At 39.6% G+C, this 23,287-nt stretch overlaps 2 protein-coding genes across 5 annotated transcripts in view; one reads left to right on the forward strand and one right to left on the reverse strand.

The window, feature by feature from the left end:
- The window catches only part of LOC105465902 (small integral membrane protein 10 like 1), a 295,615-nt gene that overhangs the window by 162,294 nt on the left and 110,034 nt on the right, over nt 1–23,287 (reverse strand). The window lies entirely within an intron of this gene.
- On the forward strand, nt 7,317–10,689 carry LOC139356865 (basic salivary proline-rich protein 2-like). Its single transcript, XM_071072198.1, has 4 exons — nt 7,317–7,473; nt 8,414–8,449; nt 8,963–9,423; nt 10,574–10,689. The coding sequence occupies exons 1-3, from the start codon at nt 7,410–7,412 to the stop codon at nt 9,403–9,405; spliced, it is 543 nt and encodes a 180-aa protein (XP_070928299.1). The 5' UTR covers nt 7,317–7,409; the 3' UTR covers nt 9,406–9,423; nt 10,574–10,689.

The raw sequence follows: 23,287 nt of genomic DNA on the forward strand, positions 1-23,287 counted from the left end.
TATGTGCTGTGGGTTGTTAAAATGTTGATGGAAAATATGTATTCTATTAACAAATATCATGAATGGGCCAGGCTTGCTGGCTCATGCCTGTAATCCCAGCGCTTTTGGAGGTCGAGGCAGAGGATCACGAGGTCAGGAGATCGAGACCACCCTTGAAATCCCGTCTCTACTAAAAATACAAAATTTAGCTGGTGTGGTGACAGGAGTCTGTAGTCCCAGCTACTCGGGAGGCTGAGTCAGGAGAATGGAGTGAACCCTGGAGGTGGAGCTTGCAGTGAGCCAAGACTGCACCACTGCACCCCAGCCTGGGCGACGGAGTGAAACTCTGTCTCAAAATAAATAAATAAATAAATAAATAAATAAAATTTAAAAAAAAAGAAAAAAATACAAAACAGAAGAAATACCATGATGGATTGCAAAGTTTTTTGGCACCAAATGAAATTCGAATATCTTGCCATAACATTTCCGAACAGGAGCTAGTTTGAGGCATCAAGAAAAATAAGGTAGCTGTTTCAAAAGAGACCCTAGAAGAGCAACATGAATTCTCCTAAATTAGAGTAGAAACATCAAATTTACGGTGATACTTGGGTGGAAGAAGGTGAAATCATTGATGGTGTCCAAAATGTTGTCCTATGTGGCACATGGTAAGTTGACACTGGTTGAAGAAGTCAGCAGTTCACAAGTTCAATGAAGAGTTCCTCATTTCAAGAAGGAATGCGGCAATGTTGAACCTAAAACCTACAGTGACAGATGATCCACATCATATAGCAAGGTATGCATTCATCTTCTTTATACCCTAAGAGAAGATGTGTGACGATTAGCAGCATACACAATAGCCAACACTGCAGACTTCTCAGTTGGTTCAATTTACGTGATTCTAACTGAATGATTAAAGTTTAGTAAACTTTTCACTTAATGGATGCCCAACCTGTGTCACCAAGATCAAGTACAGACAAGAGCAGAACTTTCCCTAAAAATTTAAATATGAGCGATGAGGACTGTAAACATTTCTTCAATGAATTTTAACAGGAGATAACAAGGGATTTCACCAGCAGAAGTCAGAAAACGAATACAGTCAAAACAATGGCTACCAAGAGGTGGAAAAGTCCAGTCAAAACAAAAGTGGATGAGGAGAGCACAAAGGTCATGGCAAAAGTTTACTGGAAAGCTCAAGTCATATTGCTGGTTGACTTTCAGGAGAATGACAGTATCTTCTTATTCCGAGAATATTTTGAGAAAGCCAAAGCTTTAGTAGACGAATCTCTGGGAAAGTTTAAGCAGAGTCCTTCACTATGACCTTACGCCTGCTCATTTCTCTAATCAAACAGGGCAATTATATGAGAGTTCTGATGGTAAATCTTTAGCCTTCCACATTGCACTCCTAATTTGGTTCCTTTGGATTTATTTTTGTTTTGTAGTCTTATAATGTTTGTAAAAGGCATCCATTTTTCTTCAGTTAATGATGTAGAAAATACATATCAATAGCTCACATGGTGACCAAAATGTATGACAAGTGGTCAATAAATCTTCTCCTTTTATATAGCTCATTAACAAGTAGGATTGGGAAATGGTTGTAAATTGAGCACCAGGTGGCACAATTGAAACAAACTTCCCATGTAACACTTATTGTTTTTGCTGCATTCAAAAGATAACAGAAGGAAAATGGTTAAAGATCCCCCAAAGCTGTTGCACACCTTTGGGGAGACTTAAAATCCAGGTGTTTATTCAGTTGAGTCTTAGGCTGTGGCTGCAAACTGGACCTGTCCTCATGAGCTACCATCATATTCTCTCTTCTTCCCAAGAGTGGACACAGCTAAGTAAACATGAAGTCTGGGTGAGAAGGGAACGAAATGGGGGCAGAGTTCCAGTGCCTCACATAGTAAGTCTGTCAGAGAATCCCCCCCAAGCAAAACCAAAGAGCAGATAAAGAAAGAATACAAAAGTCTACAGCCTTATGTGGTATTCCACTCATGAATTCTTCAGAAAAAACAAGAGTGATATGTCCTGGAAATCAGGGAAGGAATGTCTTCATTCAAATAGAAAACTTCTGGGGACATGACTCTTCCTATTAAAAATCAAAGAACCTCCATGTGTTGGTCATTGCCACAGTCAGCACCATCTCTGGTACACAGATGTGGAGACAGATGGGTCCAGGACACTAGCAGAAATGGATTAGGGCCAAGAAGCTGCCCTTGCTTTTACAGTCAAGCATGAGAATTTTCCTTACCCTGCTGTAGGTTGTAAAGGAAAGAACACATTGCTAACATTGACCATTCCTTCCATACTTCGAGGTAGAAACACCACAAATACTAAGGGAAGGCACCCTTCTGCAAGGAGTATGTTCTTCAAAGGAAAAACTGGTGAAGAGCAAGAATCTATAGCCATATCTCATTTCAATAGGTCCTTCAGTCACCACTAAAGTACATTCTTTAGATTCCTCCATGTACAATCTGCAATCCCACAGTACATTTACAGCAGTGTTGGAAAATAGCCATTATTTGTAGACATAGGTATACATATGTAACAAACCTGCATGTTGTGCACATGTACCATAGAACTTAAAGTGTAGTAATAATACAAGAAACGCAAAAAATGCTCGAAGTGCTATTGTAAGTGCTAGAAGAGCTAAGGCATCTGAAACATCACTATGCAAGGTAGAAAGGAATACTCCATAAATCCTTAGCTATGTAGCCACACATGTGTAGAAATATATGATATATATAGCAATTGGGTCACTGAAACAAATTTGGTTTTGGAATATTGTTTAGATACAATTTTGTATCCAATGATTTTTAAAATGAATGTTCTATCCCTGTCTCTTAGCATGGGCTTCCTCACAGAGTGTGGCAGGTTCCATAAAGACCAATTTGAATTTCATGGCATTTCTAAGATCTAGACTCAAAAGTCACAAAGTACCACTTCTGATATAGTCTGCTGGTCATGGTAGTAAGGAAGTTCCACCCAAGGTCAAGGGGGAGAAAACAGACTTTAACCCTTCAAGAGAGGATGTCAAGGTACCATTGTAAGAAGAAAACATTAGATGAATGATTCTGTCGTGATCATATTTTAAAACAATTTCCAAGATGATAAATATGCATACATGTGGACTTCAAAATCAATGAAATACAATAATAATTTGTGGTTCTTAAGCAGAAGAGACAACATCTTTTGTAAGAGATAGGTCACTGAGTCATTGATTAATTACTTTAATGAAATTCCTCTTTTAAATGTATCAGCTTACCGTCTTTGTACATGATCAGAAAAATTTGAGGGTGACATACATTGCTTTGTATTTCTTATGAGATAAGTTGTGATTTTACTTCTCTATGAACTGATAGGAAGGGTAACTGAAAGGTGAAGAATACACTCTGACATTGTGAGAACAGTGATAAGCTGAGGCTACAGACACTTGACCTTAGGCTGATGACCAATGCCTTCTATGGCCACAGTCACTGAGGGTGGAACACCAGCTCTGGGGGCAGGACAAAGGCAACATCTTCATCCAGAAAACTGAAAGCTATGTAAGTGGTGGACAATTTATCCTTTCTTAGACAATTATCTGACCAGGTTCCCTCTTGGATTCCTAGAATTTTAGATCCACTGTGATTAGAGGGATCAAATTTAGTCAATTTAAAAGGGCATACACAAAATTTGTCAATGCTAATATGTCACCCAAGAAAAATGCATGTAGCATGGATTAAGGAAGTACATACGGGATCTACATTGACAGGGATTTGTAATTAGAAAAAAAAGGAATTAATTCCTGAGCGTCTTTATATAAATGCCAAGGGGTAAAGCAGAATATTAGAATATGTTTGTATGTGATTATGATATCAAACAAACATGTTTACCCAGGAAAATATATTCTTTCTCACCTCAGCTGTTAAAGTCTCAGGAAAATTTAACCTTGAAAATATTCTAAGAGAAACTTGTTTTTGTTCTCTGAATCTCATTTCCTTTCACTTTCTTGTAAAGAAATGAATGAATGAAGAGCAAGTAACCAGTGGAGCACAGTAGGCAAGAACTCAGTTCTGAGAACTGACTGCCTTCCATTGCACTTACTACCTTTATATGAACCTAGGCACGCACCTAAGTCAACTCATCTACAAAATTCAGATAATAATAATAGTCACACCTCCCTAATATAATGGTACTAAAGATTGAATATCATATAGTAAATGCTGAAGAAATGTTTTCTATTATAATCAGCCTATGCTAGGATAAATGGAAAGAATACAAATACGCTCAAATAATTGTGAAATATATGTATTAGAGGGCGTCAACATGAAATAAAAATATAAAGATGACCATCCTACTAGTGTAACCAAAGTTTTTAGAAAAGTCAAAGGAATGCTGAATTCTCACACACAACTGTATTATCAGGATGGTTGGTTTACACAATGAACAGAGTAAGTTGAGGAAGATTCTGCTTTCTGTTCCATTCACAGAGCTTCCAAGTCTTTAACAAGAGGGAGATGTGTAGGTGTGAGAGAGCTGAGGCATGAAATTTGGATCTTATTACAAGTGCAAAAGAAAATCCTAAGAGCATTTGATGCACAAAAGTGTTATGATCTAATTCCTACTTTTCAATGATCACCCTGACTGATGTGAGGGGAAGAGATATGGGATGTGCTGGTGTAGGAATGTTACCAAGAGCAGCTGAGGATATTAAAGTCCTTCAGGAGGGAGCATCATGGCCTGAACTATGACCTTGTAGTAAAGATTGTGCAAGTGGTTCTATTTGGGATGAGTGTTGAAAGCAGAGTCAACTCGACTTGCTAAAGTGCAGTGCGTGAAGGGAGTGAGGATTTTTGAACCATGGAACACTTGACTTAGAACAGGATGGGAGCTGTTATGAGAACTGAATTGTGTTTCCTAAAATTTCATATGTTGACGACTGTTCCTTCAGGATCTCAGAATATAAACATGGATATTAGAAGGTAAGTGGAATGCTGAGGGCTGCCACTCACCTCTAGGTGCCCAAGCCCCTGCAGCAGTCCTGCTTCTGTCTTTCACCCACACTCACTCACAGACAGTGTCTCTTTCTGCATTTTCATCACTTCCCTTTTTGTTTTGTCTGTTGAGTGCATAGCTGGTATTTATGGTTTCCTGATAAACTTTACTCATTGCTGACATTGGAGAAGGTCAGGGAAAGGGCCTGAAATGAGTCACCTTTAGGGGCATTTCTGTTCTCTTTCTGTACTCTCCTGCCAAGGACAAGTGAGTCTTCTCTCAGGCTTGCAGCAACCTCAGTTGGTGACATAATCAGGCAATGTCAGCCTGGCCTTTTTGCTGCTCCTTGTCTCTGACATTCCTTTGTTACCTGATGGTCTAACTTAAGCCACCTAGGCAGGATTGCTCATCCCCAGTTCCTATGGAAATCAGTGTCTGGTGAGACCAGAGACACAAATCTCCATAATACAGTGGGATCTGCTGGGACCAAGCAACTACTCTCTGCCTAAGAGAAAACTCATGAAGCTCAGCTAGAACAAATCCACTTTCCATAGAGCCAGAAACAATTGCCAATTAGTAATGTATTCGCCTTTCCAGTACATCTATGTCTGTATTTATGCCAGGGAAAATACCAACCGGCCTGGTTCCCTTGCAAGGGCAAAGTTATTCATAGGAAAGCCTTTTGTATGAGGAAGTCTCCCTGTGCTATGACCCGCAACTGTTGAGAAGGGCCAGCCAGATTCTCATATGGAAAGACCAGAATCCACTCATCCAGAATGGTCAAGAGGCCTGTCTTTAGGATTTACTGTTGAACACACTCTCTATCCCATCATACCTCCAACAAAGCTGTCCTCAAATTAACACCAGCCGTGCACAAAATGTGAACAATTACACAAGAAGACACACAGAAGGTCTAAGTGGAAAATGGCAGCTGCTGATACTGACTAACATGTATATTCCATGAACTGATGAGCAGGGATTTACCAGATGGAAGAATCAGCAGCTATTGGGAGTTATGCCTATGTAAATGACGAGTTGATGGGTGCTGACGAGTTGATGGGTGCAGCACACCAACATGGCACAAGTATACATATGTAACAAACCTGCATGTTATCCACATGTACTCTAGAACTTAAAGTATAATAATAATAATAAAAAAATAAGGGTTAGCAATGCAGGACTCTGATAGGGCTTTTTGGAAACAACATTTATTGTGAAATTACACAGAGAAGAATGAAAAAAGGCTGTGAGGAGTACTATGTCCTATTACACAGAAGATTAAATAAAGGAAATCTCACCAAATTGATGGGAAAAAGTTAGATATATAATAAAAATATACATAATGGTCTTGACTCAGAAAACAAAATAGGAATAAAAAAGTACTAGAGAGAACTTGCAGAGGAATGCATATCAGAATATTGTAGAAAAAATACTCTTTGTGGAAGAACAATCTGAGAAAACCAATACAATGCAATTGAGGCTTTGAGGGTGGTATCTGATTATCTTATTTGAATGTAGATTTGTGGCCACTTAATTATCAGTGGTAGGAGTTTGATACAAAACCCAAAAGAAATGAAGCAGAGAGTGCATTTTAGAGAATATTTCAGAGAAAGGGAAGAACATGAAGGATGTTTTAGTGACATGAGATCGCATGGCGCCCTCACAGAACTATGTATTCAGTTTTCTCAGGTCTAGAAATTTCCTGGTGGTTTCTGTGTCCATTTTGCTTTAATAACCTCTAATAATAGTTTAAAATACAAGATTTTAGCCTTCCTGTGATGTACAGCACTAAGCCTTGTCTGAACTGAGTGAGATCTACAGAAGCTTGAACAATAGCTCTAGCCTGAGCAGGCCGTGGGGCAGCTTTCTGTCATCTATGTGTGCCCAGGAGTGTGCTGTTTTCTCACATCTCACAGAGAGCAGAAACCATCTCTATGGCACCAACAATTTAGCTGAATATGAAAATATCTGTCCAGACACATCACAAGAGATGGAAATAGGGCATAAATAGATCCAGAGATATTGACCGTCCTCACTGTTGGCTGTAGCATCACTGCTCTCACACACATAAACAGAAATAAGTATCACAGTGGAAAGCGGATAATAGTCTTACCTGAAAGATTGAAACTCTAATGATATCTAAAGTTCAATTATGACACAGTGCTGATGGCTTGGACAGAGTTCCTTGAAAACCATCGTTCAAGTCACAGTTGTACCTTTTAAAAATAAGACAATAACAACATATCCGACCCAACCCATCCCTCTGGGCTAGAGTCCCAGAGAGAAATAAGGGATACACCTGACCTGCAGTGAGCAAAGCAGAACCTAGTCTCTGAGGTGGTGAGGCCCCACCAGTGTGGAGCTGAAAGCTGCCATTGTTTTGCTTCTCTTTATAAAGGGAGCTGCCCCGTTCCTCCCAGCACAGTGTTGGGAGCAACTCCAGAGCCTCCTGCAAGATGCTGTTGATTCTGCTGTCAGTGGCCCTGCTGGCCCTGAGCTCAGCTCAGAACTTACATGAAGGTAAAACAGAAGGGGAAGAGGATGCAATGACTCTGTGTGGGGTTAGGAGGTGATAATGGTAATTAGGGGGAAGAGAAGAGAATGAAAACCCAGATGGGGCTGCAGAGTTTTCATGCCTGGGATCAGGAGACCGACTGCACCCTCATTCCACACTAAGGGTTTCTAATTTATTTAACGTACAATGAAATCCATTAAAGAATTTGTTCCAGGGGAATGAGAAGGTAAGACCTGCATTTATAGAGAGATAAGATTGTGCTGTGAAGGCTGCAGTGGAAAATGCAAGGCAGATTCAGGGAAGTCCAGCTGTGAACAACCAATACTGATCTCAGTAAGTATAGAGGGATGATGGTGTCCTTGCTGTGCAGTGAATCAGCAGCGATGATGGAGATAAATACACATCAGAGATTCTGAAGAGACCGAGAATTGGAACAAGTGGATGGAACACTTGTCTCTGTCTAACAAGAGATACAGAAATATCACAGCCAATCATTGTCATTTTTCTCTCCCCTACATGAGGTATTTCAATGTGCTGGAAGTTTTATGGGTAAGATTGTATTGAAATGATTACTTCTGTTTATGCCAATTGAGAAAGCATGCGTACAGAAGCAATATGTTAACAGGAGATGGAGGGCATAAGAATACCAAAATATCACATTGAAGTCCCTGGCATGTGTAAACTAAATTAGTTGTAAGTCTTGAGGATGCTAGGGAGGGAAAAAAGGAGCTCTTCTATGTTGAGTTCATGGCTGCTGCTCTGTCCTAAGAACCCTGCCTCCCCTTACAACTTCCTCCCTTTCACCAACTTCACAGACAGTGGCTGACGAGTTAACTTAGGAGATGCATGGGGTGTGGTGACAAGACCCTTTTCCCTGTACAACACTTGTGAGTCTTGAAAGATTCCAGATGTAACTTTTCCCATCGTCCTGTGCTTCTCTTCTAGATGTCGGCCAGGAAGAATCTCCCTCCCTGATATCAGGTAAATCCCAATTTATTCTCAATCTGTTTTGACTGTCTTTTTCTGCTGATGAATGGATCAGTTCTCCAATGTCTTCTTATCAACATTGACCTTTCCAGAATTGATTTATATTAGTGCCCCTAATAATACAGGCAGTCTTCCTGCAATCCTGATTCTGGGGACCATGAGCAGGCCACCAAATTGAATGGCAGAGATGCTTGGCTTAGATATCAGCAGGAATGGGTTGTCTCATTCCCCGACCAGGAGTGGCTGCTGGGAGATGACAGACAAATGGGCAGCATCGTAATTCTGATTCCTCTTTATACTGAGAGTCCCCCAACTGCATGTTCTTCCCTAGCATTCTATTCCAGAGTTCTGTCTTCACTGAAAATGCAAAGAAATTAGTGTCTTGGTCCCATTGTTGTGTGTTTCCCCCTCAGCTTGATACCCTAGCTGATCAAAATTTACTGCAACTATTCAGTGAATCTTGTGTGGGCTTTTACTCGGTCTTTCTCTTCTCTCTTTCTCCTCCAGAACATCAACAAGGACAACCCCAACAAGGAGGCAAGAAGCCCCAAGGTCCCCAGTCTCCTCCAGGAAATGCACAAGGACCACCCCAACAAGGAGGCAACAAACCTCAAGGTCCCCCGCCTGCAGGAAAGCCACAAGGACCACCCCAACAAGGAGGCAAGAAACCTCAAGGTCCTCCACCTCCAGGAAAGCCACAAGGACCACCCCAACAAGGAGGCAACAAACCTCAAGGCCCCCCACCTCCAGGAAAGCCTCAAGGACCACCCCAACAAGGAGGCAACAAACCTCAAGGTCCCCCACCTCCAGGAAAGCCACAAGGACCACCCCAACAAGGAGGCAATGCCCAGCAGGCTCAGCCACCTCCTGCTGGAAAGCCCCAGGGACCACCATCCGCTCCTCAAGGGGGCAGACCCGCCGGACCTCCCCAAGGACAGTCTCCCCAGTAATCTAGGATTCAATGACAGGTATGATTCCAGTTGATTCTTCACCAAGTGCTCTAATTGCTACAGGTCTCCAGCTTTCCTGTGCGAAAGAATCAAGTAAAAGCCCATTGACATCATTTTGCCATAGACCCCATTTCTAAAGATTTGTGTTCAGATATTCTGGAAATGGGTAACAAGGCCCTATATTTGTTACAAGCTCTTTAAGGAATTCTGATATTGAGAAGCAATATTCCTAACAATCTGTTTTAGATTGTATTGGCAAAGAGGAAATAGTACCATGTTCGCTCTGGCGCTCTGTTTTCTGTCCACAGACTCAGAGACCTCCCATTTAAAGTTTTCACCTGAGCACTGTTTGCTCAGTCCTGCCTCACTCCAGCCTCTCTAGTCCAGTATTCCTGCCAAGTGGTCACTGAAGTTTCAGCAGCTGAATGGTGTCTCATTTTTAAAATTCTTACTTTTTAATAAGTATGTGATTAAGCTTGTAACAAATATCTAATGGAATGGAAAAATATGAAGCTAAATTTACAGACATAACTCATCCTACCTGCCTTCTCTCCTTCAGAAAACTACCACTGTTGACTTTATGACATCATCTCTTTGAAATATTTATGTGTACATTGAGAATTAGAATATTTTTCCCCCAGAACTAATACCATAATTTATATGCAGGTACATATGTTAGTCATTCAAAAAATACATTGCTTTCAATATTTCCACATGACTTTACAAAGCTAAGTAGATCTCTTCAGTGGTTATCTGTTTGTTTTTACAATTTTATGCCACTCCATTATGTGTCTGCACTGTGATTTCTTTAACCAATCCCTGTCACTGGACACTGAGAGTCGTTTCAGCTTCTCACTGTCGTAGAATATGCTCCAGTTACCATCCCTGTAAATATATCCCTGAACAAACTCTGTAGCAAGTAATAACAAGCTATGAATGATCTTATCTCTTCATCACATGAGGAATAATTTGTAGCACATTTTGTGCAAGGGAGGGGCATCAAAAGAGGGAGCACACAAAAACTTAGGAAGGAAACACAGGAAGTAGAAGGGATGGGGAGACAGGGGATAGGCTCTCATGTACTCTACTGCAGTAACTCCAGGGAGGAATTAGACATTTCCTGCCATGTCAAGTCTGGTCTATGAACTTCCTTGTCTGTTTGTTTCAGGAAGTGAAAAAGAAGATGACAGTGATTCAAATGATTCAAATGCCGTGACATTGGAAGAAGGAGGTCATAGCTCTAACTTCAACATACCAATAAAATCATCAGCTTGCAATTTCTGATTGTGGTGTCTGTTTCTCAATGTTTGTGAATGTGGGATCTGAGGACCAAGAAGACATTGTAAGAACATCTAGGAACCCTTCTCCTTGATGCTCCAGGAAGCTTCCCTCCTGCTTAATTCTAATTTAGCCAGCTGCCATGGAAAAAGGTTTTACTGTTTCTCTACTTTCCTGTTTTCTATTATTTCCCACCCCCATGATATGCAGTTTTTTTCACCCAGGCTGGAGTGCAGTGGCACAATCTTGGCCCACTGCCCCTTGCATCTCCTGGCTTCAAGCTATTCTACTGCCTCAGCCTTCCAAGTATCTGAGGTTATAGGTGCCCACCATCATGCACGGCTAATTTTTGTATTTTTAGTAGAAATGAGGTTTCACCATGTTGACCAGGCTGGTCTCCATCTCCTGACCTCAGGCGATCCACTTGCTTTTGCCTCTGAAACTGCTGGGATTATAGGTGTGAGCCACCTTGCCTGGCCCTTCCCTGACTTCTATAGCACAAATAGAAATGTTAAAATTATTTTCAGATTGTTTACTGATATTCCAGAAATCTTAAGGACAAAGAAATGCAACAAATGCCAAAAAGTCACAGAAGCTGAAAGAAATCCTTATAATTTCTAAGAAACTGAGTTCAATTTCAAGGGAATGAATATGGTTCTGTGTTTCTTAACCCCACACCCTCCTCTCCCATTTACCATATTTTAACAGTGAACACTTCTCTCCCTTCCTATGTTTCTCACCATTCTTTATTGAAAGTTGAATGGATTTCATTAAAGAGGTAGCATGATTTAAAGGAGCAAAGAATTTGGACACTCTCCGATTTTAATGAAGACCTAACTCTTTTTCTTACTATCTCTTGACTCTTAGAAGGAAACTTAGACTCTCAGGGCTTCAATTTACTCATCTAAAATGAGAATAATCATAACAACTCTGTTAGAGTATGGAGGCTAATGAGATAACATCCATACCAAAAAACTTACAGATACTGGCATGTCTGCTTCTCAAGCAAGGAAGGTTCAATATTAGAAAGTGCATCTGTGCCCACTGATAACCTCAGATAATTCACTAAAAAGTCAGAAAAATCAGAACAGAATGATCTCACCATAACCACCACTAAGTTGAGCAACCTACATTCAGTTGAAGCCCTGGTCTCTGGCTTCTCTCGTATTATCACAGGTGAAGCCTTCCTACTCCTATCACTTAACTTCCCACTTAATTCTGAACCACATTGCCCAATCAAGGATTTTTCTTCTGCATGTGACCCTTTTGTCCCTGATTCTTACATCTATGCTCTATGGGATTATTTCAATCAGCCAAAGCCTGCCGAAACATCACTCATTCCCACAGAAGTCTTCCTAAGACTCTTAGTACTTCTTTCCTACCATATTATTTCTCTGCCATTTTTATTGCAAAAGTTCTTGAAACTTATGTATGTGATTATTTCCTCATCCCCCCACTTCCAAATTTTTCTTATGCACACATTATAGATGCTTTTGTTCTTTCCACTTCCAGTCTGTGAAGGTCATGTATTGCCTCCATTCCACTCATTTAGGAGTCAATTCTCAGTCCTGCATCTCCTTGACCCCTTGGCAGTTTAACACCATTGATCTTACCCATCTTTTGGGAACGCTCTGTCAACCTTTCCAGGAACCTCCCCCTCTCTCCTAGGGTTTCTCCTACCTCTGCCTCTTCTCTCCTACAGCTACAAAGTTCTTCCTCTTCCAAGTCTTTTTCATCTTGATAAAGAATTCATCTAATTAATTAAGCGAACAAGGATTTTTTTCTTGACTTTTCTCTTTTCCTCCTTCCTCACATTACATCTAGTCAAATAAACTGTTATCATTGTGAAGTTCTAGCTTCAAAGTAATTTCCTACTGCAGCCTGTTTCATTACTTTCATCTTTATCAGCCCATCTAAGCAAGCCTCATCTGCAGTTTACATCAAATAGTTCTATTTATTTCCCAACAGCCAATTACATACCTTGGCCGTTTAAAAATTAAATTACTTTTCTACGTTTTCCAGTTGATTGCTACCACTTTTACTCCATAAGTACCAGATGTTCTTTTTTCTTTTTTCTTTTCTTTTTTTTTTTTTTTTTTGAGACACAGTCTTGCTCTGTTTCCCAGGCTGGAGTGCAGTGGCAAGTTCTCAGCTCGCTGCAACCTCCGCCTCCTAGGTTCAAGCGATTCTACTCCCTCAGCCTCCCGTGTAACTGGGATTACAGGTGCGTGCACCACACCCAGCTAATTTTTTGAAATTTAATAGAGTCGGGGTTTCATGAAATTGGCCAGGTTTGTCTCAATTTCCTGACCTTGTGAACTACCTGCCCGACACTCCGAAAGTGCTTGGATTACAGATGTGAGCCACTGTGCCCAGCTGCTAATTTTTACCTATGCTAAAGTGCTATGTATTGCCCCCTAACTCTCTGTGGAATTGGGGGATGCCCTACAGCTAATTCTTTCTGCTATGTCCACACTGGTCATTGTCTTCTTTTTATGGCAGGATACAGAAGCATTATGCTTAGATATTCTGTTAATTAAAATAAATATTTTTGCAGAAATACAAATTTGATTTTGTTACTCAGATTATTTAGTGCTTAAGTCACGGCATTAGGGCACTCATCGCTCAAATAACAGACACTGCATTTATTAATACCTCACTATACAATCCCTCTGCCTCCCATACTCCCAAGTATTCATTGTCTATCATTTCACTCTCTACATCCATGCAAACACATTCTTTAGTAACAGGTTACCAGTGAGAACATGTTATATTGATTTTCTATATCTAGCCTGTTTTGCTTAAGAAAATGACTCCCATTATAAGCAATAACTGCTTATAATAATGTCCTGAGAAAGCTAGGCAAAGCATTAGTGGAAAATGCTTGGGACAGCTTCATCAGAGACCTTCACCACAGCAATGCTCCTGGTTATTTATCTCATGGAACAAGGAAAATTGTTTGAGAGTTCTGACAGAACCATATTACAGTTTTATTTTGGGTTATTTGAACTTCTTTTTGTTTTTTGTGTTTATCATCCGTTTGCTTCAAAGTATAGAATTACCTTAAGGATTTCTTGTAGCGCGGGTCTAGTGGTGATGAATACTCTCAGCTTTTATTTCAATAAAGTTGAAATAACAACTTTATTGTTATTTCATTTTGAATGTGTCCTTTGCTGTAGATAGTATTTGTGGCTGGCAGAATGTTTTTCTTTGAACACTTTGAATATATAATTTCATTTTGTCCTGGCCTGTACTGTTTCATCTGTGAATATCACTTCTAATCTGATGAGGTTTCCCTAGTACATTTCTTGATGCTTTCATCTTACTGTTTTTAGAATTTTCCCTTTGTTTTTGACTATTGACATTTTGACTCTTATGTGCCTTGGAGAAGTCCTTTTGGGGTTGTGTCAATTTGGATATGTTTGAGGTCCTGTATTTAGGTGTTCCAGTCTCTTGGTAGCCCTGACAAAGTTTTCCTAATATTTGGTTTAAAATTTTTTCCTTGCCTAAACATGGAAAGGAACAACTGGTACCAGCAATTGCAAAAACATGCCAAATTGTAAAGATCATTGATGCTAGGAAGAAACTGTGTCAACCAATGAGCAAAATAACCAGCTAACATCATAATGATAGGATCAAACTCACATATAACAGTATTAACCTTAAATGTAAATGGGCTAAATGCCCCAATTAAAAGACACAGACCGGCAAATTGTGTAAAGAGTCAAAACGCATTAGTGTGCTATATTCAGCAGATCCATCTCATGTGCAGAGACACACATAGGCTCAAAATAAAGGGATGGAGGAGAAACTATCAAGCAAATGGAAAGCAAAGGGAAACAAAAAAAAGCAGGGGTTGCAATTCTAGTCTCTGATAAAACAGACCTTATACCAACAAAGATCAAAAGAGACAAAGAAGGCCATTACATAATGGTAAAGGAATCAATTCAACAAGAATAGCTAACTATCCTAAATATGTATGCACCCAATACAGGACCACTCAGATTCATAAAGGAAGTCCTTAGAGACCTACAAAGAGACTTAGAGTCCCTCACAGTAATAATGGGAGACTTTAACACTCCACTGTCAACATTAGACAGATCAAGGAGACAGAAAGTTAACAATGATATACAGGACTTGAACTCAGCTCAGCACCAAGTGGATGTAATAGACATCTACAGAACTCTCCACCCCAAATCAACAGAATATACATTCTTCTCAGCACCACATCGCACTTATTGCAAACTTCACCACATAGTTGGAAGTAAAGCACTCCTCAGCAAATGTAAAAGAACAGAAATCATAACTAACTGTCTCTCAGACTACAGAAGCAATGAAATTAGAATTCAGGGTTAAGAAACTCAATCAAAACCACACAACTACATGGAAACTGAACAACCTGCTCCTGAATGACTACTGGGTACATAAGGATATGAAGGCAGAAATAAAGGTGTTCCTTGAAACCAATGAGAATAAATATACAAAGTATCAGGATCTCTAGGACCCATTTAAAACACCGTGTAAAGGGAAATTTATGGCACTAAATGCCCACAAGAGAAAGCAGGAAAGATCTAAAATTGACACCCTAACATCACAATTAAAAGAACTAGAGAAGCAAGAGCAAACACATTTGAAAACTAGCAGAAGGCAAGAAATAACTAAGATCAGAGCAGAACTGAAGGACAAAGAGACACAAAAAACCCTTCAAAAAAATCAATGAAACCAGGAGTTGGTTGTCTGAAAAGATCAACAAAATTGATAGACCGCTAGCAAGACTAATAAAGAAGAAAAGAGAGAAGAATCAAATAGACACAATAAAAAATGATAAAGGGGATATCACCACTGATCCCACAGAAATACACACTACCATCAGAGAATACTATAAACACCTGTACACAAATAAACTAGAAAATTTAGAAGAAATGGATAAATTCCTGGACACATACACTCTCCCAAGATGAAACCAGGAAGAAGTTGAATCCCTGAGTAGACCAATAACAGGCTCTGAAATTGAGGCGATAATTAATAGCCTATCAACCAACGAAAGTCCAGGACCAGACAGATTCCCAGCTGAATTCTACCAGAGGTACAAAGAGGAGCTGGTCTCATTCCTTCTGAAACTCTTCCAATCAATGGGAAAAGAGGAAATCCTCCCTAACTCATTTTATGAGACCAGCATCATCCTGGTACCAAAGCCTGGCAGAGACCCAACAAAAAAAGAGAATTTTAGACGAATATCTCTGATGAACATTGATGCAAAAAACCTCAACGGAATACTGGCAAACAGAATCCAGCAGCACATCAAAAAACTTACCCACCATGATAAAGTTGGCTTCATCCCTGGGATGCAAGGCAGGTTCAATGTACACAAATCAATAAATGTAATCCATCATATAAATAGAACCAAAGACAAAAAGCAGATTATTGTTTCAATACATGTAGAAAAGACCTTTGACATAATTCAACAGCCCTTCATGCTAAAAATTCTCAATAAACTAGGGATTGATGGGACATATCTCAAAATAATAACAGTTATATATGACACAGGTTGGGGAACATCACACACCGGGGCCTATCATGGGGTGGGATAATGGGGGAGGCATAGCATTAGGAGAAAAACCTAATGTAAATGATGAGTTAATGGGTGCAGCAACCACCATGGCACACGTATACACATGTAACAAACCTGCACGTAGTGCACATGTACCCTAGAAATTGAAGTATAGTAAAAAAGATAAACATTTTGAAATTAACAAACAAGGTGTGACGAGATGATGGTGAAGGTGAACCTTGCAGCAGCAGACCATTTACCTAAACTTATGGGCAAAAATTTTATCTTCTTTTGGCCTAATTGAAGAGGCCTGAACATTAACAGCAGAAACAAGAGCTAGCACAAGAAGATCAAATGGTTCAGATTACATACAATTTTCTGGCTGAAAAACTAAAGTTGAGCAAACTATTTACTTGATGAGGGCCAAAACTGCTGTAGCTAAGACAGCTACAGACAAGAACAGAACATTCAGTGAGAAATTAAACAAGTAGGAAGGAAAAGAAAAGAAAAGATACTAAATCATTTCTTTGAAGAGTTGTAACAGGAAATCAAACATGGCCTTACCAGTGGCATTCAAAGGGACAAACACAATCAAAGCAATGGCCACCAAGAGGTGGCAGTGGTCTAGTCTAAGTAAATGCGACAAAAGCAAATATCATGCCAACAGTGTTTTTGGATGGTCAAGGTATTTTGGTTGTTAACTTTCTGGAGGGTGAATGAATGGTAACAATCACGTATGAGAGAGTTTGAAGTTTGGAGAGAGTTAGTCAAATCTTTAGTAGAAAAATGGATGAGATTGGATGCCTAGTGATTTTCCATCAAATGTCTGGTAAAATTTCCCTTGTTTCATGAGAGGAATGAGCAGGAGCATTGTTGTGATGGACAAAGACCCTCTGCTGAAGTTTCTCTGGCCATTTATCTGCTAAAGTTTTGGCAGTCTCCAAAGTGTCTCAGAAGTTGATGTTATCATTCTAAGTGATGTAATTTAGGAATGGAAAGCTAAACATCATATGCTCTCAGTCACAAATGGAAGCTAATCTATGAGGATGCAAAGGCATAAGAATGACACAATGGACTTTGGGAACTCAGGGAAATGTTGAGAAGGGGGTGATGAAAAAAAGACTACAAATTGGGTGCAGTGTATACCCACCGGGTGGTGGGTGCACCAAAATCTCACAAATCACCACTAAAAAACTTATTCATGTTACCAAACACCACCTGTTCCTCAACCTATGGAAGCAAAAAAGACAAGAAAAAAAGTAAAACGACAAGAAAAAAAAAGAATATCACTGGGCATCCAATTTACAGTACTGACGCAGTATCTTTGGACTTCTTTTTTTTTCTAAGATTAAAATATCTTTAATGTGTATGCTCTTTTTTTTTCAGTTAATAATGTAAAAAGACTGCATTTGTATGGTGAAATTCCCAGGACCCTCAATTCTTTATATTCTTTCATATTGTAATTACATTCTTTCACAAACTGTTTGAAATCCCTTCTATTTCAAACCCATCTGGAAGAGCAGGAGAAGATTCTAATGTGTACAACACAGGATCCTCTCATCCAAATGATCAGGTGGCCTGTGTGTGTGTGTGTGTGTGTGTGTGTGTGTGTGTGTGTGTATATATATATTTATTTTATATATATTTATGTGTGTGTGTGTATATATTATATATATTAATATATATATTATTATATATTATATATATACACACACACATAAATATATATTATATATATACACACACATAAATATATATATAAAAAATCCTGTAAGATTAAATCCGAAACTGAATCTGAATAAACATTCTAATAAAGGGGTAGAGCAAGGAAAAATTCTTAAAGACATGAAATAGGATGGATCATTCAAGAACTTGTGTTCATTCTGTTCATTTCTAGAAACCTCTGGTAGTTTTTGTGGCCAACTTTGTTTTAACCTCTCCATGATTATTATTAATAGAATAAATTAAGACACCTGTATCCTACAACACCAAGACTTTTCTGACGAGAGCCAGATCCAAAGAATATTGGACAATCTGTGTGGATCTGACCAGGATGAAGGCCAACTTTCAGTCAGCCATGAATTGCCAGGTTTGTGTTGTCTTCACACAACTCAAAGTTCCAAAGTAATAATCTGTATAAAATAAAATATTTAGCAAAATACTATAGGCATGGTTATAAAAAAATCTACAGACAACCTCTTGTTCCTTAGAATATGACTGTGTTTGGAAAACAGCCCTAAGAAGAGGTGATTAAGCCAAAATGAGGGAGTTTCAGTGGAAGTAAATCCAATAAGATGAGAACCCTTAGAAGAAGTGGAAATTCCTTATAAAAACTGGAAATTTGCACACAGAGAGACACAGGAAGTACATAGGCACAGACGCAGTCACATGAGAGGACCCAGCAAGAAGGCAGATATCTAGATCCCAAACAGACAGGGCCCAGAAGAACTGAACGTGCTCACACCTTCCTTGTGGAACTTGAGCATCCAGAAGTGTTGAAAAGTAATTTCTGTTGGTTAAGAATATTAGTATGTGATATTTTGTTTGGAGAGGTATAATGAAGACATTCAAGGGGAGCAGGTTTTAGGAGGTAGAAATCAAGAGTCCTGCTTGGCCCATGGTAAGTTTACATTATTTTAAATGGCAAGTGGATTGCTGCGGTCCTTGACTCATGGACAAGTGCCTAAGCTCTTGTTGCAGTCCTGCTCCTTGCTTTGACCTCACCCTAAGTGACACTGTCTCCTTCAGTTCTTTGTTAACCTCTGTTTTGGTTGTCTCTGGTAGCTTGAAACCTGATATTTACTCCTTCCTGATATGCTGATGTCTTTCATGCATTTCTGATATAGGAGAAGGTCAAGTAGTGACCTGAGTGATATTTGGAAGCATCATCTCTTGTCTTGCTCTACTGAGCAGATGAGGAGAAGCCTGTCTCCAAGCAGGACTGCGGCTTCCCCAGTGACTCACACGAGTCACATCTACCTGCCACTCCCCTCTGCTTCTTCTCTCTTGGGTTTCTTCCCTACCTGATGGGCCACCATAAGCTACATAGGCCAGACTGCTCATCACCAGCTTCTCTTTCCAAATAATGTTTGGTGAAACCAGAGAAAATCATTCAGTAACATCAGGACACCCAGGTTGGCCCAAGCACTCTGTGTCTCTCTTGAAGCATGTGAATGTCAGTTACAAATGTTACACTTTCCATGTAGCTGGAGAATATTTGGCCACTGGTATTATATCCCATCTTCAGAAAACATTCCTATGTATGCTAGGAGAAAAACAAGAAATCAATCTGCCTAGTCAGTTGGAAAAGTCTAAGTTGACTGTGGTAGAGCTTATTGTATTAGAATGCCTTCCTATATGCAGTGTGGGTTGTTAAAATGTTGATGGAAAATGTATATTCTATTAAAGACTTGGAATCAACCCAAATGTCCACCAGTGACAGATTGGATTAAGAAAATGTGGCACATATACACCATGGAATACTATGCAGCCATAAAAAAGGATGAGTTTGTGTCCTTTGTAGGGACATGGATGCAGCTGGAAACCATCATTCTTAGCAAACTATCACAAGAACAGAAAACCAAACACCGCATGTTCTCACTCATAGGTGGGAACTGAACAATGAGATCACTTGGACTCGGGAAGGGGGACATCACACACCGGGGCCTATCATGGGGAGGGGGGAGGGGGGAGGGATTGCATTGGGAGTTATACCTGATGTAAATTACGAGTTGATGGGTGCTGACGAGTTGATGGGTGCAGCACAGCAACATGGCACAAGTATACATATGTAACAAACCTGCACGTTATGCACATGTACCCTAGAACTTAAAGTATAATAATAAAAATAAAATAAAATAAAAAATGCATTAAAAAAAGGAATACCATGAGTAGATTCCAAACTTTTTGGCAGCAAAATGAAATCAGAATGTTTTGCTATAACGTGTCTGAACAGGAGCTAGTTTGAGGCATCAAGAGAAATAAGAGAGCAGTTTCAAAAGAGCCCCTAGATGAGCAACATGAATTCTTATAATATTAAAGTGAGTACAAACATCAAGTTTACGGTGAAGCTTGGGTGGAAGAAGGTAAACTCATTGATGGTGTCCAAAAAGTTGTCCTTCTTGGGACGTGTTAAGTTGACACTGGTTGAAGAAGTCAGCAGTTCACAAATTCAATGAGGAGCTCCTCGTTTCCAGTAGGAATGAGGCAATGTTGAACCTAAAGCCTACAGTGACAGATGATTCCCACCATATTGAAAGGTATGCATTCATCTTCTTTATACCCAGGAGAAGAGGTGTGATGATTAGCAGCACACACAATAGCCAACACTGCAGACTTCTCAGTTGGTTCAGTTTGCATGATTCAAACTGAATGATTAAATTTTAGTAAACTTTTCACTGAATGGATGCCCAAACTGTGTCACCAAGATCAAGTACAGACAAGAGCAGAACTTTCCCTAAAAATGAAAATACGAGCAACGAAGATTGTAATCCTTCCTTCAATGAGTTATAACTGGAGCTATCACGTGACTTTGCCAGTAAAACCCAGAAAACAAACACAATGAAAGCAATGGCCAAGAAGACGTGGAAAAGTCCAGGCAAAACCAAAGTGGATGAGGAGAGCACAAAGGTCATGGCCAGATTTTATTGGAAAGCTGAAGTCATTTTGCTGGTTGACTTTCTGGAGGATGACAATATCTGCTTATTGTGAGAATATTTTGAGAAAGCCAAAGTTTTAGTAGACGAATCACAGGGAAAGATTCAGCAGGATCCTTCCCCACGACCTTGCTCTGGCTCATTTCTCTTATCAAACAGGGCAATTATATGAGAGTTCTGATGGAAAATCATTAGGCTTCCACATTACTGAGAGGTGAAGCCAGCTGGACTTCCTGGGTTGAGTGGAGACTTGGATAGCTTTTCTGTCTAGATAGAGGATTGTAAATGCACCAATTAGTGCTCTGTGTCTAGATAAAGGATTGTACATGGACCAGTCAGCGCTCTGTAAAAATGCAGCAATCAGCACTCTGTGTCTATCTACAGGATTGCAAACACACCAATCAGCACTCTGTAAAATGGACCAATTAGAAGGATGTGGGTGGGGCCAAATAAGGGAATAAAAGCTGGCCACCAAGCAGCGGGCAACCCACTTGGGTCCCCTTCTATGCGATGGAAGCTTTGTTCTTTGGCTCTTCACAATAAATCTTGCTGCTGCTCGGTGTTTGTATCCGCATTACTTTTATGATCTGTAACCTCATTGAGAGGGTCTGCAGCTTCATTCCTGAAGTCGGCGAGACCATGATCCCACTGGGAGGAGGAGAGAGATAGATAGATAACAGGAAGTTCCATAGATAACAGGAGGTAAATGGTTAAATATCTCCCAAAGCTGATCTTTGGGGAAAGTAAGGAAGAGACTGCAAGTCTGTTGAATCCATAGATGATGGAGACGCGTTTGAAAGGAGGTAGACCCTGGGGCTATTAGCCAAGGTGGGGGGAAAAAAGCTTTTCAGTTGCAGTAGTCATTTATTATTATTGTTGTTATTATTAGTATTATTATTTCTTTTTAGAGACAGGGACTTATTCTCTCACTTAAGCTAGAGTGCATTGGTGCAATCATGGCTCACTGAAGTCTTGAACTCCTGGGATCAAGCAATTCTTGTGGAGCACGCTCTGAATTAGATGGGACTACAGGTGCCAATCACTACGGAAGGCTGGTTTTGTAAATTTTGTTGTATACATGGGGAGGTCTCACTATACTGTTCAGGCTGATCTTGAATTCCTGATGTCAACAATCCTCCAACCTCAGCCTCTAAAAGTAGTGGGATTACAGTCCTGAGCCAGCATGCTGGGTGTATAGTCACTCTTTCTACCTCAGCCTCATTTTCCTGCATTCTGTAAATCCCCAGTCAGAAGACAGCAAGGCTGCCTGGCTACTAGGATAGCCTCTAAGAAGCAAATGTAAAACTTTGCAGTTCCTGTAGAGGAAAAGAAAAAAGAAGTGCTTGAGTTCAATTGAGCTATGAGCAAATGGGATACAAAAGATGAAAAGTTAGGAAGACGTTGTGGATAAGGCCCTTGGGACACATTCAGTGCACTTTTCTGTTGTTTTTAATTTTATAAGTGTGTATTATGTGAAATAGTTATACTTTTATCTCATAAGAGCCAAGGAGAATCATCCACATAGAAGCTCCAAGTAGAATAATGTCAGTGGGACTAACCCTTCTGTCAGTGGTGCCAGTGGGTGGATCATGATGTAGCCTGAGTGCCTCCGATCTTCAATGTCCAAAGCTTGCCTTATTGAACTTTTTGTGTATTGTAAACAGAGAAACCGCCTATGTGAGGCATAAAATAGAAAATTACTCAATATACTTTTAAAAACCATAAACAATTGACCATCTCTTAATGAAGGGTATAATCAAGACATGAAAACCTTGAAACAACTTAGTTATGGAAATGATGAGACTTTAAAACAGCTCTTATAGCCATCCTTTGTGAGGTAAGTGTGAGCATTCTCAAACTAAATGTGAAAAAACTTTCCAGCAGATAAAGGAACTATAGAAAATAATCAAATAGAAATTTCAGAACTAACATATATACTGTCTGAAATTTGAAAAATACCTTACAGACTGTGAACATTTTTCAGAAAGTGAAAATTACACAGAGAGGAATGAAAAAAGGCTGTGAGGAGTACTATGTCCTATTACACAGAAGATTAAATAAAGGAAATCTCACCAAATTGATGGGAAAAAGTTAGATATATAATAAAAATACACATAATGATCTTGACTCAGAAAACAAAATAGGAATAAAGAAGTACTAGAAAGAACTTGCAGAGGAATGCATATCAGAATTTTGTAGAAAAAATATTCTTTGTGAAAGAACAATCTGAGAAAACCAATACAATGCAATTGAGGCTTTGAGGGTGGTATCTGATTATCTTATTTGAATGTAGATTTGTGGCCACTTAATTATCAGTGGTAGGAACTTGATACAAAACCCAAAAGAAATGAAGCAGAGAGTGCATTTTAGAGAATATTCCAGAGAAAGGGAAGAACAT

Source organism: Macaca nemestrina, chromosome 10, assembly GCF_043159975.1.
Source record: "Macaca nemestrina isolate mMacNem1 chromosome 10, mMacNem.hap1, whole genome shotgun sequence".
In the NCBI taxonomy this organism is placed as follows: Eukaryota; Metazoa; Chordata; class Mammalia; order Primates; family Cercopithecidae; genus Macaca; species Macaca nemestrina.

Bases quoted from the DNA above. Each gene is read 5' to 3' on its own strand.
- LOC139356865 (XM_071072198.1), top strand. From the start codon at position 7,410: ATGCTGTTGATTCTGCTGTCAGTGGCCCTGCTGGCCCTGAGCTCAGCT. The intron at 7,474-8,413 runs GTAAAACAGAAG...CTTCTCTTCTAG, and splicing joins AGCTCAGAACTTACATGAAG to ATGTCGGCCAGGAAGAATCT. The intron at 8,450-8,962 runs GTAAATCCCAAT...TTTCTCCTCCAG, and splicing joins ATCTCCCTCCCTGATATCAG to AACATCAACAAGGACAACCC.